Below are 17,657 nucleotides of genomic sequence, written 5' to 3'. Positions count from 1 at the left end.
CTAAGAGCAGGCAGAGTTTTATTATGCACACAAACAGAGGGGATGGGTTATCTCACTGGGGGAGTAGCGGCCCTTTCAGACAGATGGCAGCAAGATGTGCTGCTTGGTTACAGGAGCAGATAGTGTCCATGGGAGCAGCAGAAAACATCCTTGGGAGTAGGCACTGCTGAGAGCTTTTTGTGCACTGCCTTTTTTGGCTGTTGGCCAGGCAGCTATCACTCTTAGTATACGGAGGGGCTATGTTCTGAGTTAACCCTACATATATCATTCTTAGTTTCTATGAATTACAAGTTTAAAGACTTTGTTTACCCATTTTCCTTTGATGGTATGAACATACAGTGGAAAAGGATAAAGAGTATGTAGCAAAAAAAAAGGTAAGAGTATGTAGCGTTTAAGGCCTACTGGCAATTCCAAGCCTTTGATCCATAGGTTCCCCATGGTTTTAGCCATAAAGAATGAATGATTTTATTTTGCGTAGAGCATAACTTAAAGACTGTTTTCCTGTTTTCCCTTCATGGTGTAGGTAAACAATTTGTTAGTAATTTCAGCAGAACTCTTTGTTTTGCAGATTTCCTCGTGATCTGGGTGATCTGGTGGGCTGATCAGCATATTGCTGTCTCAGAATATAGCTTGATTTAACACTTTAGTTCTCTTGCCTCCTTACATTAATAATACAAATTGGAATTATGATGTATAAATTGGTTGATAATTTTTTTTTTCATGTATAATGAGTAATGATTATATTTTCTTCCCCCCCCCCCCTCCTTACAAGGGTCTCTGACAGTTGAGGATTGTGTGGTTCATATAGATCTGAACCTGGCTAAAGTGATTCATGAGAAATGGAAAGAATCTGTAATGGTTGGTAGGCTTCTTTTTATTAAGAGCTCCTTTTGTGCCCATTTTGTTACCTTTAATAAAATCTGTTACATGAAAGAGTTCTATTGAATTTTGACTTTGAGAGTGAACTTTTACCACTTAACAGATTACTGTTGTTTTTTTTTTTCCAGTATTGTAGATTATGTCTAAACTAACTAAATTATATAATCAGAGGTGGAGCTCAATGTTTTTTTTAAAGAAAAAAATCATAAATAATTTTTACACCCTATGTTTAAGACTTGCAGTACTGATTAAATTTGTTAAAAATATAGCATAAGAGCTCTATAAGTGGAAAAAATATATAGATGTAGTTGTAATTTATAATTTAACCTAATTTATTGTTTTACTTAAGATTTTAAGAAAAATGATTGATAGTTTTACAAGGAGAGATGATTTCTAGAGAAAAATAATATGATCTTGTTTTCTAATGCACCCTCCTTTGTTAATCCTGTTCTGTGTTTTCGTTTAGGAGCGTCAAAGACAAGCAGAGGTATCCTGTGGCAAGTTTACGCAAGGTAAAGCACATTTTTACTTCAAATGATCTTGTCTTGATATTGAAACTTGGTGGTGTGTGTATGAACTTTTATTTATTTTAAATACACTTCTGTTACCAATGTCAAGGGGCTTAAGGCTTAATGTTCTATTCAAGAACCAGATGTGGTTGTCTGTGTTAGGTAGCAGCAAGTAAAGGAGTCAGGGAATTAACATCCGAAGCTCTTAAGAGAGGCTTAGTCATTGTTTACATACATTGTTTGATCAATGACATGTTGATTTCTTCTTTGCAATTGGCTAAACTTGTCACATTGGGTTCCTGTCAAGCTCATTATTGTTTACAGTTGCATCTGCAAAAAAACCTGCTACATTTTAACATTTATCAAGAGTAGCATTTAGTAAGAACTGCCCAGACCTTGAGACCCTTGTCCTATCTAACTCTTCCACAAAATATGATACCCAAGAATTTCCCCTTACAAGTAAAAGTTCTTTCATAATTCTTACTTTCATAAAGAAGAAAAAAACTATAATATTTAGCTATCATAAGTGAAGTAGAACACATAAGATGTTCACTCCACACTGGGACTTGCAGGTTGAGGATTCTTAGGATGTGCTTTATTTCAGACCTGTGCTTGTGTTTAGCCTCAATAGCTAAAGATTTTTGAGAGCTAGAAGTGCCCAAGGGGTATCAGAGGTGTGTAAATGACAGTATCTGCTGTTTTTTGACTCCAGGAAAGCAAAGGAATATATGAGAATGTATTGATATCTCAGCAGAAATGTTGCACATTAAATCCTGTTACTGTGAATTTCTTAGAATGTTTAGTTCCTTATGTTGAATATCATTTGCTTACTATTTTCTGTGTTGATGTGATAAGAAAAAGAGTAGGAAGAATTGAGTTGATTTACAATGATACCTGGATCATTGCTCATTTGAAATATTCCTACATTACACATCATTTCTTGCTTGCAATTATGTAAAGATGTATTTTGAAATTTCAGAGTTTCATTATAAGCTAAAAGTAAAAATCCGGGTTTCCTAGGTCTCTCTGAGGTAGATGTAACAGTGTATAATGTTTAATTTGTACATTTTTTCTTGAGAGTCTGACACTATCCCTCTTTTGTAGACCCTTCCCTGGTTGAGCATATTGATCTTAATAATACTGAACAAAAATCTCAGAGAACAGGCAAAAAATTACTGAAGACTTTAGCAACATCTGAAATGGATCAATGGAATATTCAAACTAAAAAAGTATCACTCAGAGAAATAATGTCAGAAGAAATTGCCTTACAGGAAAAACACAATATGGTATGAATTATTGGCTCTAGGTTGATTATGTATGTTTCCTTTGTGATTTTTATTTGATTCTATATTTCCTACTCTGGAGTCTGTATGTAACCTTATTGAAGTATTGTTAAAGTTGAAAAATGTTTTAAATATAGTTTAAAGCTGGAGGTTTTTGCTCCTGGGAAATAAGTTGATATCGTACAACTATAAACCAATCTATATTAATCTGTTGTTTTAGATTTAATTTTTCAGGTGATTGAGCTGCATATTTCTTAACTTTTAACATTTATGTAATTTTTAAATTATAGAAACCTGGAATAACTCTTTCATTTAAAGATAATTAATTGCATTCATAAATTAGTAATAAGAAATGTCTTTCTTGCTATTTAAGAAGTGTCTGTCTTTGTGACCTTGTGCCACAATGGTAGCAGGTCTGACTTCAAGAAGTGTCCATCTTTGAAACATTTTTTAGAGAAAATTTTAGAAATTTAAGAATTTGAATTTAAAAATAAAATACTCTTATCTACCCTTTCAATTAAATAAGTTCAAACAGAAACTTTACTTTATTTTGAACTGTATTTATTTTTGTTCCTTATTCAACATATCTAAGTACATAAAGCCATAAGTGAATATGGTTTCTTTTGCATTTCTTTTTAGCCTTTTTTGGAATTCTAAAAATTAGTATTAGAGAGTTTAAAAATCAGAAGAGCGAGGACCTTAAAGGTTATTTAGTCTAATTTTCAAGGAAAAGAATAACTTTTAGTAAAACATTTTTACTTTTTTTCCTTACTCATTTGGCTGCTCAAAGGAACACCTTTGTATTTGGTTGAAATACATAAGATCTTTGGGGCAAGGTAACAGTGATGAGATTCCTTCACCTTCATTGTATTTTTTGCAGTTTTCTGGTTAAATTGGAAATATGCCACCATTTCCATCTTTGCTTATATAATCCAAGAAACAATCTCTTCAGTAGGATCTAATTTAATGTTGTTTCAAATATCCTCTTTAATTTGTATATATAAAACAAATTGGAGAAATGGATTTTCTTAAAAACTAAAGACAGCCTAGAACTTATACCCAAATAATGTGATGTATTTTTTGTTGAAATGCCATTTTCCACTGTTGAAACTTATCTTCATAGTTCTAATCTGCCTTTTAATCTCTCAGTATAATAGGAAACAAGTGAGCATCTTTCACTTCCCAGCTTAATGTACTTTTTTTCTGTCAGTGATTTTGCTTTGCTTTCTATAGGTTGGTTAATAGAGGCTGTATTCTTTCGGTCCCAGTAGAGAAATACATTTTGTATTTTTTTAAAGCAAAAGACTATAAAATAAACTTTAGGCATAATGTATGAATAGAATAATTAATTTTAAGATTATTAGGATCATGAGTTTTGAGTTTTTTGAATTTGAAGTTTAGAAACTCTGTTACCTGGTAGTTTGCTAGCAAATCTGATCGCTGAATTTTTTTTTGGTAAAATCAGATTATAATGCATATTTTAAATAAAACATGGAATATTTTTAATTCTTGAGGTGGCTGTTTCTATTCCTTTTGCGATGTGTGATGTGTTGAGCATTACCAGTCCCTTTTACTGGTCAAATGTTCACCTGTTGTGGTTCTTCTTTTATTGTTATAACTTGGTATTATAAATGGCCTAAATATGGTTAGGATTCAAAACTAATAACTATTCTAGGATTGTTATAGATTTATGAAATTTTTTTATTTAGGAATTTCTAGTCACCTTCAAAATTTGATAGGAAGTTATTTTTCAGACATTAGGATCAGTATCCAACAAAAATATTATTTAGTTACATCACAGTATCAGCAAATTTGTCTTAGAGTTAGAGATCACTTTAAGAATGTTTACTGTATTTCTAGGTTAGGATTAAAATACCACATTTTATAAAAGTTCTTTTGGTTTGACAATTTGAACAGCTCTAAATATGACTTATGAAAAAATAACAAGTAGTTACAATTCTCATATATTTATTTTGAAGTAAGTATATTTGTGAAAATTTTAAAAACCGTGAATTTTAAGATTTCTGTCAACCTGAATTTGCAACTTATTTGTACATTGTAGTTTCTGCCCATTGAGGAGATATGTTTTTGAGGACGTTGTTCACAGCATCACACAGTGTCCCTTTTATGAGGACCCATGGGAGAAATTTCTCTCAGGTCTCAGTACCAGAAAAAGCTGTACTTCTCCTGAGCAACTGGTTTGTTTTTATTTTATGGACACTGAGAATCTTTGTTTCCCCCCCTTTGCTTTGGCCACTAAGAATCTCAGAACTGAATTTGTGGCCCACCTTAAGCAATTGTACAGGGTTTTGTGGCATGCATTTATATACTAATTTTTCTTGCTAGCTTTGTACTGTCTGTATCTTAACTTTATTTTTCTCTACTCTCTGACTTCACTTATTTATATCCTGTTTATATGTATATATGTGAGTATATATGTATATATATTTATATACACATACATATATATGTATATGTGCGATTGTGTGTGTGTATGAACATATATTTATGAGCAGTTTCAAATACTTTTTAAAAATGGGATATAAATAAATAGTGAAAAAATACTTATATTACTAATTTCAGCCTTTAATCTGTGAAGAAAGTCTGTGATTGCTTTTAAATTGTTAGTCTTTTTGCAACAAATAACCATGCTTTGGGTCAGTGTAATTAGCATTATAAATTCATTTTAAGGATAGTTTTTATCTTTTTTTTTTCGTTTTAGAAAAGGGAGCCACTTATGTTTGAAAAAGATTGTGCTACTAGACTAAAGGAGAGGCAGCTCTTTAAGATATTTCCGGCCATTAACCAAAATTTTCTGGTGGACATTTTCAAGGACCACAAGTGAGTATTAGAAGTATTACATGTAGTTTCTACTGTGATATCACTGAATGCATAAGTCATACATTTTAATATTTTACTTTTCTTATAACAAAAATAATATAGGTATATTATAAACCATTTAATGCAATGTGCATAATGTAGAAAGTGAGCAGTTTGTGGCAGTTGATTCATATGCCTCCTCAGTTTTTTTCTCATAGTAATTGTACATACATGTGTACCTCTTTGCTTTTGTACCTATATACAAATATATAATTCACCAAAAAAGAGGTGGTGTTTTATGTACTGTTTTGTAGTTTTGCTGGTATTTATTTTTCCTGTCTGTACTTAGTGATCTCTTTTCTTTTTAAAATCTATAGAGCATTCTTCAGTCTTATTTTCAAAAATAAATAATTTTCAATTACAATTGACATGTAATATATTAGCTTCAGGTGTACAACATAGTGATTAGACATTAACTTACAGAGTGATCACACCAATAAATGTAGTACCATCTGATACCATAAATAATTACTACAGTATTATTGACTATATTCCTTATGCTATACTTTACATCCCCATGACTCTTTTGTAACTACCAATTTGTACTTAATCCCTTCTTTTTCACACATCCACCCTAACACTCCTCTCATCTGGCAACCATCAAAATGTCCTCTGTAATTATAAGTTTGTTTCTGTTTGTTTATTTTGTTCTTTAGATTCCACATGTAAGTGGAATATGGCATTTGTCTTTCTCTGTTGGATTTACTCCACACAGCATAAACCCTCTAGGTCTATCCATGTTGCTGCAGCTGTACAGATTTTATTTTTTTATGATTAAGATTCCATTGTATATATGTACCACCTCTTCTTTATGTATTTATTCACTGATGGATATCCACACTGCCTTTATATCTTGGCTATTGTAAATAATGCTGCAATGAACATACCGATTCACATAGTCCTTCAAAGTATTGTTTTGAGTTTCTTTGAATAAATACCCAGAAGTAGGATTACTGGGCCTTTTTTTGTCTTGTTATAGCCTTTGTTTTAAAGTATGTTTTGCTGGTATAAGTATTGCTACTGTGACTTTTTTTTTTTCCTCTCCCATTTTCATGAAATACCTTTGTTTAAAAAAGTTTCATTTTCTTTTTAAAATTTTTCAATTACAGCTGACATGCGATATTGTTTTTACTAGTTTCAGGTGTACAGCATAGTGATTAGACATTTATATAATTTATGAAGCTATCTCCCCAATTAGTCTAGTATCTGCATCATACATAGTTATTACAATATGATCAACTGTATTCCCTATGCTGTACTTTACATCCCTGTGACTATTTTGTAACTACTAATTTCTACTTAATCCCTTCACCTTTTTCCTTCAGCCTCCTAAACCCCCCATCCGGCAACCATCAGTTTGTTTCCTGCATCTATGAGTCTGTTTCTGTTTTGTTTGTTTACTTATTTTATTCTTAAGATTCCACATATAAGTCAGATCATATGGTATGTCTTTCTCTGACTTATTTCCAATTGGATAAAGAATATATATATATATATACACAATGGAATATTGGCCATAAAAAATGAAAACTTACCACTTGCAACCTTTTTACACTCCCATACTTTCAGTCTGTATGTGTCTTTTGATCTGAAGTACGTCTCATTTTCTCATCCATTCAGCCACTCCATGTTTTAATCCATTTACATTTAAAATAATTGTTGATAGATATGTAGTTATTACCATTTTATTAGTCATATTTTCACCTTTTTTTTTTTTTTTTTTTGTCTTTTTAAAGAAGTCCCCCTAATGTTTCTTGTAATACTGGTTTAGTTTTGATGAACTCCTTTAGCTTTCTCTTGTCTGGGAAACTCTTTATCTGTCTTTTCATTCTAAATGATAGCTTTGCCGGGTGGAATAGTCTTGGTTGTAGGTCCTTTCTTTTCATCACTTAGAATATTTCATGCCAATCTTTTCTGCCCTGCAAAGTGCCTGTTGAGAAATCAGCTGACATTCTTATGGGAATACCCTTGTAAGTAACTAGCTGCCTTTCTCTTGTTACTTTTAGGATTTTTTCTTTGTCTTTAACATTAGCCATTTTAATTATGATGTTTCTTGGTGTGGGCCTGTTTGGGTTTTCTTTTTGAGTCCCTTTGTGCTTCCTGGACTTGTATGTCTATTTCCTTCGCCAGGTTAGGGAAGTTTTCTGTCATTTCTTCAAATAGGTTCTCAATCTTTTGGTCTCTCTCCTTCTGGTACCCCTGTGATGCAAATGTTGGCACATTTGATGTTGTCTCAGAGATCTCTTAATTTTTCCTCATTTTTTAACTTTTTTCTTTTTGCTATTCTGATTGGGTGTTTTCTGCTACCTTGTCTTCCAAATTGCTGATTTGATCCTCTGCTTCATCTAATCTGCTGTTGATTTCCCTGTAATGTGTTTCTTCATTTCAGTTACTGTATTCTCATTTCTGTTTTTTTTTTTTTAATGTTTCTAACTCCATTTTTATGTTTTCTCTTTGTTAAAGTTCTCCCTAAGTTCATCTACTTTTCCCTTAAGTTTACCTAGCATCTTTATAACCAGTGTTCTGAACTCTGCATCTGGCAGATTACTTGTCTCCATTTTGTTTAATGTTTTTTTGGAGCTTTGTTTTGTTCTTTCATTTGAGAAATGTGTTTTTGTCTCCCCATTTTGGCTGCCTCCTTGTGTTTGTTTCTATGTATTAGGTAGGGCTCTTATGTCTCCTGGACTTTTTGTAGTAGGTGTCCTGTGGGGCCCAGAGGTGTAGTCTTTCTGATCACCTGAGCCACGTGTTCCAAGTATGTCCCTTTGATGTGTTGTATGTGCTCTTCTGTTATAGTTGAGCCTTTGTTGCTGTTTGAACATTAGTGAGACGGATTGACCCTAGGGCTAATTGGTTGTGGGGGCTAGTCAGTGACTATAGTGGAGGAACTGTTGTGCAGAGGCTTATTCTGTGGAGCAGGATTCACTTTAGCAGGGCTCTGTCTGCCCAGTTTGCCCCAAGGGTGTGTCATTCTCGGATTTGGCCCCAAATGGTACTCTGGCTTAATCTGAACCTGGCCACTGGATGTGCCAGCCTTGAGGCTTCATAAGAGGGTACTTGCCACAGGCCAAGTTCAGCTGCAGCCTGTGCCCTGCCCAGGGCCACCTGACATGAGTCACTGAGCAATTCACAGATGACCACCACCTGTGCTGGGCTTGGAAGTGTCTTGAGAGGCTCAGCTGAGAACTGAGGCTGGGTGCTACTAGTGCCAAGCTTGGGGCTGCTCGGAAAAAGATACCGGGAGATGCTGCTTGTTTAGGTTTTGTGAACCTTTGATAGATTTTGGGAGAGTCCACAGCTTAAGCCAAGACAGGCTGTTTCTATGGAAAAGCCACTGGAAGTGAGTTGGGTCAGCCTGAAAGTTGGGTGGGAGAGGGTCTCAGGGATTCACCAGGCCTGGGTGACCAGCGTTAGCCAGGATAGTGGAGACTCAGATATGGCTATGGGATATCTGAGGGAGGGAGGAGGGCTAAATAAAGAAATAATGGATTCTGCTAGCACTTCTGCCTGGGAGAAAGCAGACATTCCATTTTCACCCTGAAGCCAGACAACTCAATTCCTCCTTGTATGTGCCTGGTAACATTGGTTAATACAGTTATATACTTCAGTTACCATATATTCGATCCCTTTACCGACTTCACCCTCCCCCTACTCCACTATATTTGACCCCGTTTATCCCGTCTACCTACCTCATCCTCCCACTAGTAACCACTACTCTATAGTCCTCTGGTAACCACTAGTTTATAGTCCATGTCCATGAGTCTCTGTTTGTTTGTCCTGCTCATTTGTTGCTTTTAGGTATATATCCCACATATAAGTGATATCATGTGATTTTCAACTTTTTCTGTCTGGCTTATTTTGCTTAGCATGATTATCTCGAGGTCCAGCCATATATGTACCATATATATGTATATACGTACCACTGCTTGTTTAGCCAATCATCTACCATAGGGCACTTTGGTTGCTTCCATGTCCTGGCCACCGTGAAAAATGCTGCTATGAACATTGGTATGCAAATATCTTTTCAGATATGGGTTTTCAATTCTTTGGGGTGAATACCCAGTAGAGGGATTGCTGGATCATGTGGTAGGTCAAGTCTTAGTTTTTTGAGGAACCTCCATACTGTTTTCCATAGTGGCTATACCAATTTGCAGTCCCACCATCACTGTATGAGGGTTTATTTTTCTCCGCATCCTCTCCAATGTTTGTTATTAATGTCTTGTTGATTATAGCTAATAGGTGTGAGATGGTATCTCATTGTGGTTTTGATTTGCATTTCCCTAGCAAATAGCCAGCGATGTTGAGCATCTTTTCAAATATTTATTTGCCATTTGTATGTTTTCTAGGGAGAAGTGTCCGTTAAAGTCTTCTGCCCATTTTTTGATTGGATCATTTGGTTTTTTTGTTGTCATTGAGTCATATGAGTTCTTTGTATATTTTGGATATTAGGCCCTTATCGGAGATGTTGCTTGTAAATATATTTTCCCATTCGAGTGGTGAGCTTTTTACTTTGTTGACAGTTTCTTTTGCTGAGTGGAAGAAGCTTTTTAGTTTGAAATAGTCCCATTTATTTTAGCTTTTACTTTCCTTGCCTTCGAGGTCAAATTCATAAAATCTTCTTTAAGTCCAAGGTTCTTGAGTTTAGTTCCTATGTTTTCTTCTATGCATTTTATTGTTTCAGGTCCTTAATCCATTTTGAGTTAATTTTGGTGTATGGTGATAGACAACAGTCTAGTTTCATTTTTTTTCAGGTGGCTTTCCAGTTTTCACAGCACCACTTATTAAAAAGGCTTTCCTTTCTCTGCTGTATGCTTGAGGCTTTTTGTTGAAAATTATTTGCCCATATAAACATGAATTTATTTCTGGACTCTCGTTTCTGTTCCACTGGTCTGTGTGTCTGTTTTGCTGTCAATACCATGCCATTTTGATTATTTTGTTGCTTTGTAGTATAATTTGAAGACTTGACAGAGTGCTGCTTCCAGCCTCGTTCTTTTTTCTCGGATGGCTTTGGCAATTTGGGGTCTTTTGTGCTTTCATACAAATCTGATGATATTCAGTTCTATTTCTTTAAAAAGTGCCGATGGGATTTTGATGGGGATTAAATTAAATCTGTATAATGCTTTAGGTAATAGGTCATTTTAACTATGTTGATTCTTCCAATCCAAGAACACAGAATATCTTTCCTTTTTTTTGTATCTTCTTTGATTTCTTTTAATAGGGCATTGTAGTTTTCATTATATAGGTCCTTGTTTTGTTAAATTTATTTCTAGGTATTTTATTGTTTTTGTCGCAAATGCAAAAGGAATTATTTTTTCCACTTCTTTTTCTGACACTTCATTATTAGAGTATAGGGAAGCTGTGGATTTTTGCACATTAATTTTGTATCCAGAAACTTTATTGTAGTTGCTTATTGTTTCTAGTAGTGTTCTTGTGGAGTCTTTAGGGTTTTCTATATAGAGAATCATACCTTCCACCAATAGTGACAGTTTGACTTCTTCGCTTTCTGTTTGGATACCTTTTATATCTTTCTCTTGTCTGATTGCACTTGCTAGGACCTCCAATGTTATATTGAATAACAGTGGTGTTAGTGGACAGCCTTGCCTTGTTCCTGATCTCAGAGGAAAGGTTTTTAGTTTTTCACCATTAAGAATAATGTTGGCTGAGGGTTTGTCATATATGGCTTGTATTATCTGATGTCGTATTATATATATGCTTTCCTTCTATACCGATTTTGTTGGGTTTTGATCATTAATGGATGCTGTATCTTGTTGAAGGCTTTTTCTGCATCTATTGATATGATCATATGATTTTTTAAAAAATTGTTTATGTGGTGTATCACATTAATCAATTTGCCTATGTTGAACCATCACCGTGCCTCTTGGATGAAGTCCTCTTGATTGTGATATATAATTTTTTTAATATGTTGCTGTATTTGGTTCACTAGTATCTTATTTAGGATTTTTGCATCTGTATTCATGACAGAGATTGATCTGTAGTTTTTTTTAATGTGTTATCTTTACCAGGTTTTGGTATCAGAATAATATTGGCCTCGTAAAATGAATTGGGAAGTATTGCCTCCTCTTCGATTTTTTGGAAGAGTTTGAGGAGAATAGATTTTAAATCTTCTTTAATTGTTTGGTAGAATTCACTGGTGAAGCCATCTGGTCCTCAACTTTTACTTTTTGGTAGGTTTTTGATGATTGTTTCAATTTCTGTACTGCTGATTGATCTATTTAGATTTTCCAGTTCTCTTTGATTCAGTCTAGGAAGGTTGAATTTTTCTAAGTACTGGTCTATTTCTTCTGAAGGGTTATTAAATTTGGTGTTATATACTTTTTCATAGTATTCTTGTATGATCCTTTGTATTTCTGCAATATTAGTTGTAATTTCCCCTCTTTCATCTGTGATTTTGTTTGTGACCTTTCTCTTTTTTCTTTAGTGAGTCTAGCCAGGGATTTGTCAGTGTTATTAACCTTCTCAAAGAACCAGCTCTTTGTTGCATCTACTTTTTCTATCACTTTTTTGTTTTCAATTTCATTTATTTCTGCTCTAATTTTGATTATTTCTTTCCTTCTACTGACTTTAGGCTTCATTTGTTCTTCCTTTGTTTTTTAAGATGAAGCGTAAGGTTGTTTATTTGGGCTCATTCTTGTTTTTGGAGATAAGCCTGTAATGATATGAACTTTTCTCTTATGACCACTTTTGCCATGTTCCAAAAGTTTTGATATGTTGTACTATCAGTATCATTCGTTTCTATGTATCTCTTGATTTCTCTTTTTATTTCTTCTGTGACCCAGTTATTCTTCAGTAGCATGTTGTTTAATCTCCATATATTTGTGGTTCTTCCTGCTTTCTTTTTGCAGTTGATCTCTAGTTTCAAAGTCTCGTGATCAGAGAATATGGTTTGTATGATTTCAACTCTCATATTTGTGTCCCAGTATGTGGTCGATTCTTAAGAATGTTCCGTGTGCACCAGAGAAGAATGTATTAGCAGCTATTTTGGGATGGAAGGCTCTGTAAATGTCAATTATGTCCTGTTGGTCTAATGTGTCATTTAAGGATGTTATTTTCTTATTGATTTTCTGTTTGGAGGATCTGTCCATATCCGACAGTGGGGTATTTAGGTCCCCCACTACGATAGTGTTTGGTCTGTTTTTCCTTTTAGTTCTGTTAGTAATTGCTTTACATAATAAGTGTTATGTCTTCTTGGTGCATGATTCCCTTTATCATTATGAAGTATCCCTCAGTATCTTTCTTTATTTTGTCTGACATTAGTACCACTACTCCCACTTTTCTGTCAATTGCATTTGTTTGGAATATCATTTTTCACCGTTTCACTTTGAGACTGAGATGCGGCTTCTGGAGACAGCATATGTTTGGGTTTTGTTTTTTGATCCAGTCTGCAGCTCTGTGCCTTTTATTGGTACGTTCAGTCTATTTACATTTAGGGTTTTTATTGAAATATGAGATTTTCTTAAAGCCATTTTATCTTTTGCTTTCTGGTAGTTCAGTGTTTCCATTGCTTCCTTGTCTCTGTGTTTGTTTTCTTTATTTTGGTTTTGTTTTATGTTATATATTTCAATTCTGAATCTTTGGTGTGTGGTTACCATTATAAATATGAAAAGGAAAGTTATACGTATACAGTCATCCATTTTTTTCTGTGCGTGCCTTATCTCCATTCCCCTTCGTGAATTTGTATCTTTGAATCCTCCCCTTTTCAGTCATTGTTATCTCAGTTTGTCCCTGTGTATGCTGAATGTTCATTACTATCTTGTTATAACAATTCTCTTCTTGTTATTTGAGTTTATAATGCCTTGTTCTTGGAAAAGGTTGCACTCCTTTGCTTCTATTTGCCTGATAGTGACTTTATTCCTATTTATGTATTTTTTAAATCATTTCATTTTTGGTAAGCTATCCCCCTTCAGTATTTCCTGTAGTGCAGGCCTCTTAGTGGAGAATTCCCTCAGTTTTTGTATGTCTGGAAAAGTCTTAATTTCTCTTTAATATCTAAAGGAGAGCTTAGCTGGATACATTATTCTAGGCCAGTATTTCCTTTCATTCAATAGTTTAAATATTTGATTCCATTCTTTTCTGGCTTGTAAGGTCTGCACTGAGAAGTCCGATGATAATCTAATGGATTTACCTTTATAAGTTACTGTCTTCTTTGTCTTCTTTTTCTCTGGCTGCCCTGAGAATTCTGTCGTTGTCGTTGATTTTTGATAACTTTAATACAATGTGTGTGGGTGAAGGCCTTTTGGGGTTGAGATAATTGGGTGTTCTGTTGACTTCTTGAATTCTTGAGAAATTCTTGTCCACTATTTGTCTGAAAATGATTTCTAGTCCCTGCTACTTTTCCTCGCCTTTGATAATGTCCATTATTCTTACGTTTCTTCTTCTAGTGGTATCAGCTCATTATTGAATTTCTCTTTCATTCTTTTTCATTCTTTGGTTTCTCTCTTCTTCCTTCTGATTTATTTCTAGATTTTTGTTTTTGATATCACTGATCCTTTTCTCCATTTGGTTGACTCTATTTCTCAAGCTTGCTATTTTATTTTTCAACTCTTGCAGCGTGTTTTTTATCTCTAGAAGATCTATTCTGTTATTTTCGAGGGTTTCAATCTCCTTGCTCTACTCATCTAGTTGATTTTTTAATTCCTGAAATTGTTGATATGACACGTTTCAGAATTCATTTGAGTTTTTTCAGAAGTGCCATCCTGAATTCTCTGTCGTTTAATTTGCATATTTCCATGTCTATAAATTTATTTTCTAGAGATTTTTTTCTTTTTTTCTAAGATGCCTTGTCATGGTGTTTAATGGACTATTTCTCCGCCTGGGCATTAATGGTGTGTATTCAGCTGTTTTTCCAGAAAGAAGGTTTCTTATGTAAAGGTCTCGCTTTAGCCTGTTGGAAAGAAAGTGCTTTTCTTTAGGTTTCCAGTAAGTGGTATCTAAGCCTCTTGGATTCCTGCTTTATATAAAGCCTAAAATGTCTTTTTAAAAAATTTTCTTATAAATGCAATCCCGCTTGCTATCCTCAGTTTTAGTCCCTTTCAGTATCAGCAACAGTTTTGGCAGCGTTTGCCCAGATTTCCCTAGGGCTTAGCAGTGATCAGTCTCGGAGGGTAGGGGCCCTCTAGATTAGGAGTTGGGGCCTGCGGCTCACCCTCAGTTTTACTACCAGTGCCAGTAAAAATCAGCTGTTGTTTCTCTGTGGTCCTGTCCCACTTCTCTGTCTTCTGCCTTGTTGACTGAGCCCTTCTGCCCAGCATGCGGAGCTCACAGTAGTCCCAGGCAAAGCTGTTTAGGAAAGTTCCTGCACCTTCACTCCTCACCCTCCGCCTGCAGGGAGGACCTTTGGCTGTGAGAGGCAGCTTCTTTATTTCTCTCAGTCCACCGCCTGACGCCCAGGGTTCTGACATGTGGTAGCTCTTATGCGCAGATCTCTTGCTTAGACGTGCTGCTGTGCAGTTTGGGTGTTTTTTTGTTGAGTTTTAGATGTTCACCTTGTTATTGTTTCAAGGAGAGAGATCTAGGGACGTCTCTCACTCCATCATGTTTCCGATGCTTTCGGAACACTTCAGTTTCTAGCTGCTCTCATTCTCTGCCACAGTCTTTGCTGGTTTGAAGTTATGAGGACCTCTCTTTCTGGCACTGGAACCTTGAGCTAGGGAGGTCAGCTTTGGGCTGGGACCCCTCACTTCTCCAGGGTGGGGGGGGACCTCTGCAGCTGAGATATCCTTCCCGAATTTCAACCACCTCATGAGCATGTAGGACCAGCCCTTAGCATCTCTCTTCTCCTTCTTCCAGTCTGGAAGTGGCTTCTTCTGTATGTCCTTAGGTGTAAAACTGTTGGTTAGCTAGACTTCAGGCAACTCCCAGTGATAGCTATTCTGTAGTTTAGTTGTAATTTTGATATGGTTGTGATAGGAGGCAAGCACAGTGTTTACCTACTCCACCATCTTGACCAGAAGCCTATAGTATTCTTAAAGTAATTTCTTAAAGTACCGTGATTAACTTAAACATGCTCTTATTTAGGGACTTGAGTATAAAAAAATTGGAAACCATGTTGTACTGAGCATCCTTAAACATAACATTTTTACGTACATGGATGACTGCTATTGTACGCTAGTTCATAAAAGTAAAATTACTGGTTCTTACTGCATGCGTTTAAAATTTTTATAGCTAATGCTAAATTTCCCCTGATAAAGGTTTTGTGTATTAGTTTTATGTACTAATAATGTAATCTGACCTAGATAATAAAAATCTTTAAAATTTTTGCTAACTTGATAGGAAAATATTTAATCGTTTAAAGTTTTATTTTCTTGATTACTTGTAAGGTGAATTATTTTCTTATTCATTTCTTTTTCTTTTAATTGCTTACTTTTTGCTTGTTTTCCTTTTTTTTATATTTCTAGATTTGCAAGAGCTCTTTATACAATATGTATAGTAATCTTTGTTGTTATAGATTATAATTATTTTTCCTGCTATGACACTTATCTATTAACCCAGTATAGTCTCTTTGCTTATATACATGTTTTAATTCTTAGGTTTTATCATAAAATATTTTCCTCTATTAATTCTGAGTTTTATGTATTTTTTAAAAAGGAAGTCTGTTCTTTAATATTATAAAAATATTTTCTTCATTATTTTAATTGTTAAAAAATTTAATTTAGCATTTTTATGTGTATAGTATGATTTAGAGATTTAACTTAATTGTTTTTCCAAATGATTAACGGAATGAATGGATCATCTTTATCCATTGATATAAAATATACCACTAATATTTACATTCCTAAATATACATTTAAAGACTCTTTAATTTCATTGAACTATTTGTTTGGGTCTGGGTTTCCACCACATTGTTTTAATTATTGTAGTATAATAGTATATTTTGATATTTGGTGTGTTAAAAATGCTTCTGGTTTGAATAATACACTTTCAATCTCATATTTCTTAAACTCCTATTTTAGCAAGAATTGTTTTGAATAGATGTCTTTTTAGAATCTCTTAAGAATCTAATAGAGATCTTTAGTTTACTAGTATATTTCATGTCAATCACAATAATAGATTTTTAAAGTAAAACTACTTTACCTTCAGATTTCTATTTATTATTTTTTTTAATGCAGTGTAGGAATCGATTTCAGGATTTTTGCAACAGTAATTAAATGTGATCACTCGTTCTTTGCTATCTTTGTGAGATTTGGGTTTCAGTGTTTAAAGGTATTAGCCTTAATAAAATAACCTGGAAAGACTGCCTTTTTTTTTTCTATTGTATGGAAAGTTTAAATATATTAGTACCTTGAAGGTTCTGAGATTATGCCTTTTCAAGGAGGCCTCAAGAACCTTTCACTATCTTATTAAGGTTCTTGCTTTATTTAGATATTTCCTTTTTCAAGTCTTTTCTGGTAGTTTTTTTCTGTAGTAACATAAGTTTTACCTTTAAACTTGATTTTCAAGTTTATTATTGTTAAGTTGTATATAATATTCTTTTATAATTAAAAACTTTATTTTGTAATTGTAATATTCCTTTTTCCTTTCCTGATATTCTTTTCTCCATTTCTTGTTTTTGCTTTTGGTTTATTGATTAAAGTCTATTTTATGTTCTCTGAACATTTACTTTTGCTGTTATTTTTGATGATTCCTTTTTATTTTCATTTTTCATTTTTTTGGAATTTTCATAAGTTTATTTGAGTCAAATCGACTATATATGCTGATGAATGAGCAACATCTCAGATGCTCCAGAGAATAACAGTTTTGAGCTTCTTTTATGCATTTGAAATTAAGGAGGGGACTTAAGGAAGATAACATGAAAATGGTGAAAAGGCAAGGTGAGCATTGGATTATAGGATAGTTAGCAAGATTATGTGCTTTCTTGAGGGTGGTTATGGAATATTTAAAAGGTATGTTAACCTAGATGTACAGAAACAATGGACAGAGCTTGGTTAAGGCAAAGATAAACCTTTTACTAAAAAGTTATTTGCCTGGTGCATGACTGCTCACCATCATCTGCCCAGTTAGAAATTTATGATCACATCACCCTGGAGGCTGCTTTCCATGCAACCCCTTTTATTCTCCACGGTTCCCTGTTTTGGTCATAAATCACTCC

The 17,657-nt window shown here is 34.2% G+C and overlaps 1 protein-coding gene across 15 annotated transcripts in view; it reads left to right on the top strand.

Annotated features, from left to right (window-relative positions):
- The window catches only part of N4BP2 (NEDD4 binding protein 2), a 91,747-nt gene that overhangs the window by 55,310 nt on the left and 18,780 nt on the right, over positions 1 to 17,657 (top strand). For 13 of the 15 annotated variants that reach the window (XM_036228022.1, XM_016119980.2, XM_016119987.2 and 10 more), the window contains 4 exons: positions 773 to 858; positions 1,346 to 1,391; positions 2,493 to 2,674; positions 5,394 to 5,512. In XM_036228022.1, coding sequence (XP_036083915.1) covers positions 773 to 858; positions 1,346 to 1,391; positions 2,493 to 2,674; positions 5,394 to 5,512 — 433 coding nt within the window. Of the gene's footprint in view, positions 1 to 772; positions 859 to 1,345; positions 1,392 to 2,492; positions 2,675 to 4,733; positions 4,868 to 5,393; positions 5,513 to 17,657 lie in introns of those variants that run through there. The other 2 variants (XM_036228026.1, XM_016119989.2) reach the window with 2 other exon arrangements.

This window comes from Rousettus aegyptiacus, unplaced genomic scaffold, assembly GCF_014176215.1.
Source record: "Rousettus aegyptiacus isolate mRouAeg1 unplaced genomic scaffold, mRouAeg1.p scaffold_m13_p_10, whole genome shotgun sequence".
Classification (NCBI taxonomy): domain Eukaryota; kingdom Metazoa; phylum Chordata; class Mammalia; order Chiroptera; family Pteropodidae; genus Rousettus; species Rousettus aegyptiacus.
Note: the sequence above shows the minus strand (reverse complement) of the source record. Positions and strands in the feature narration are given on the sequence as shown.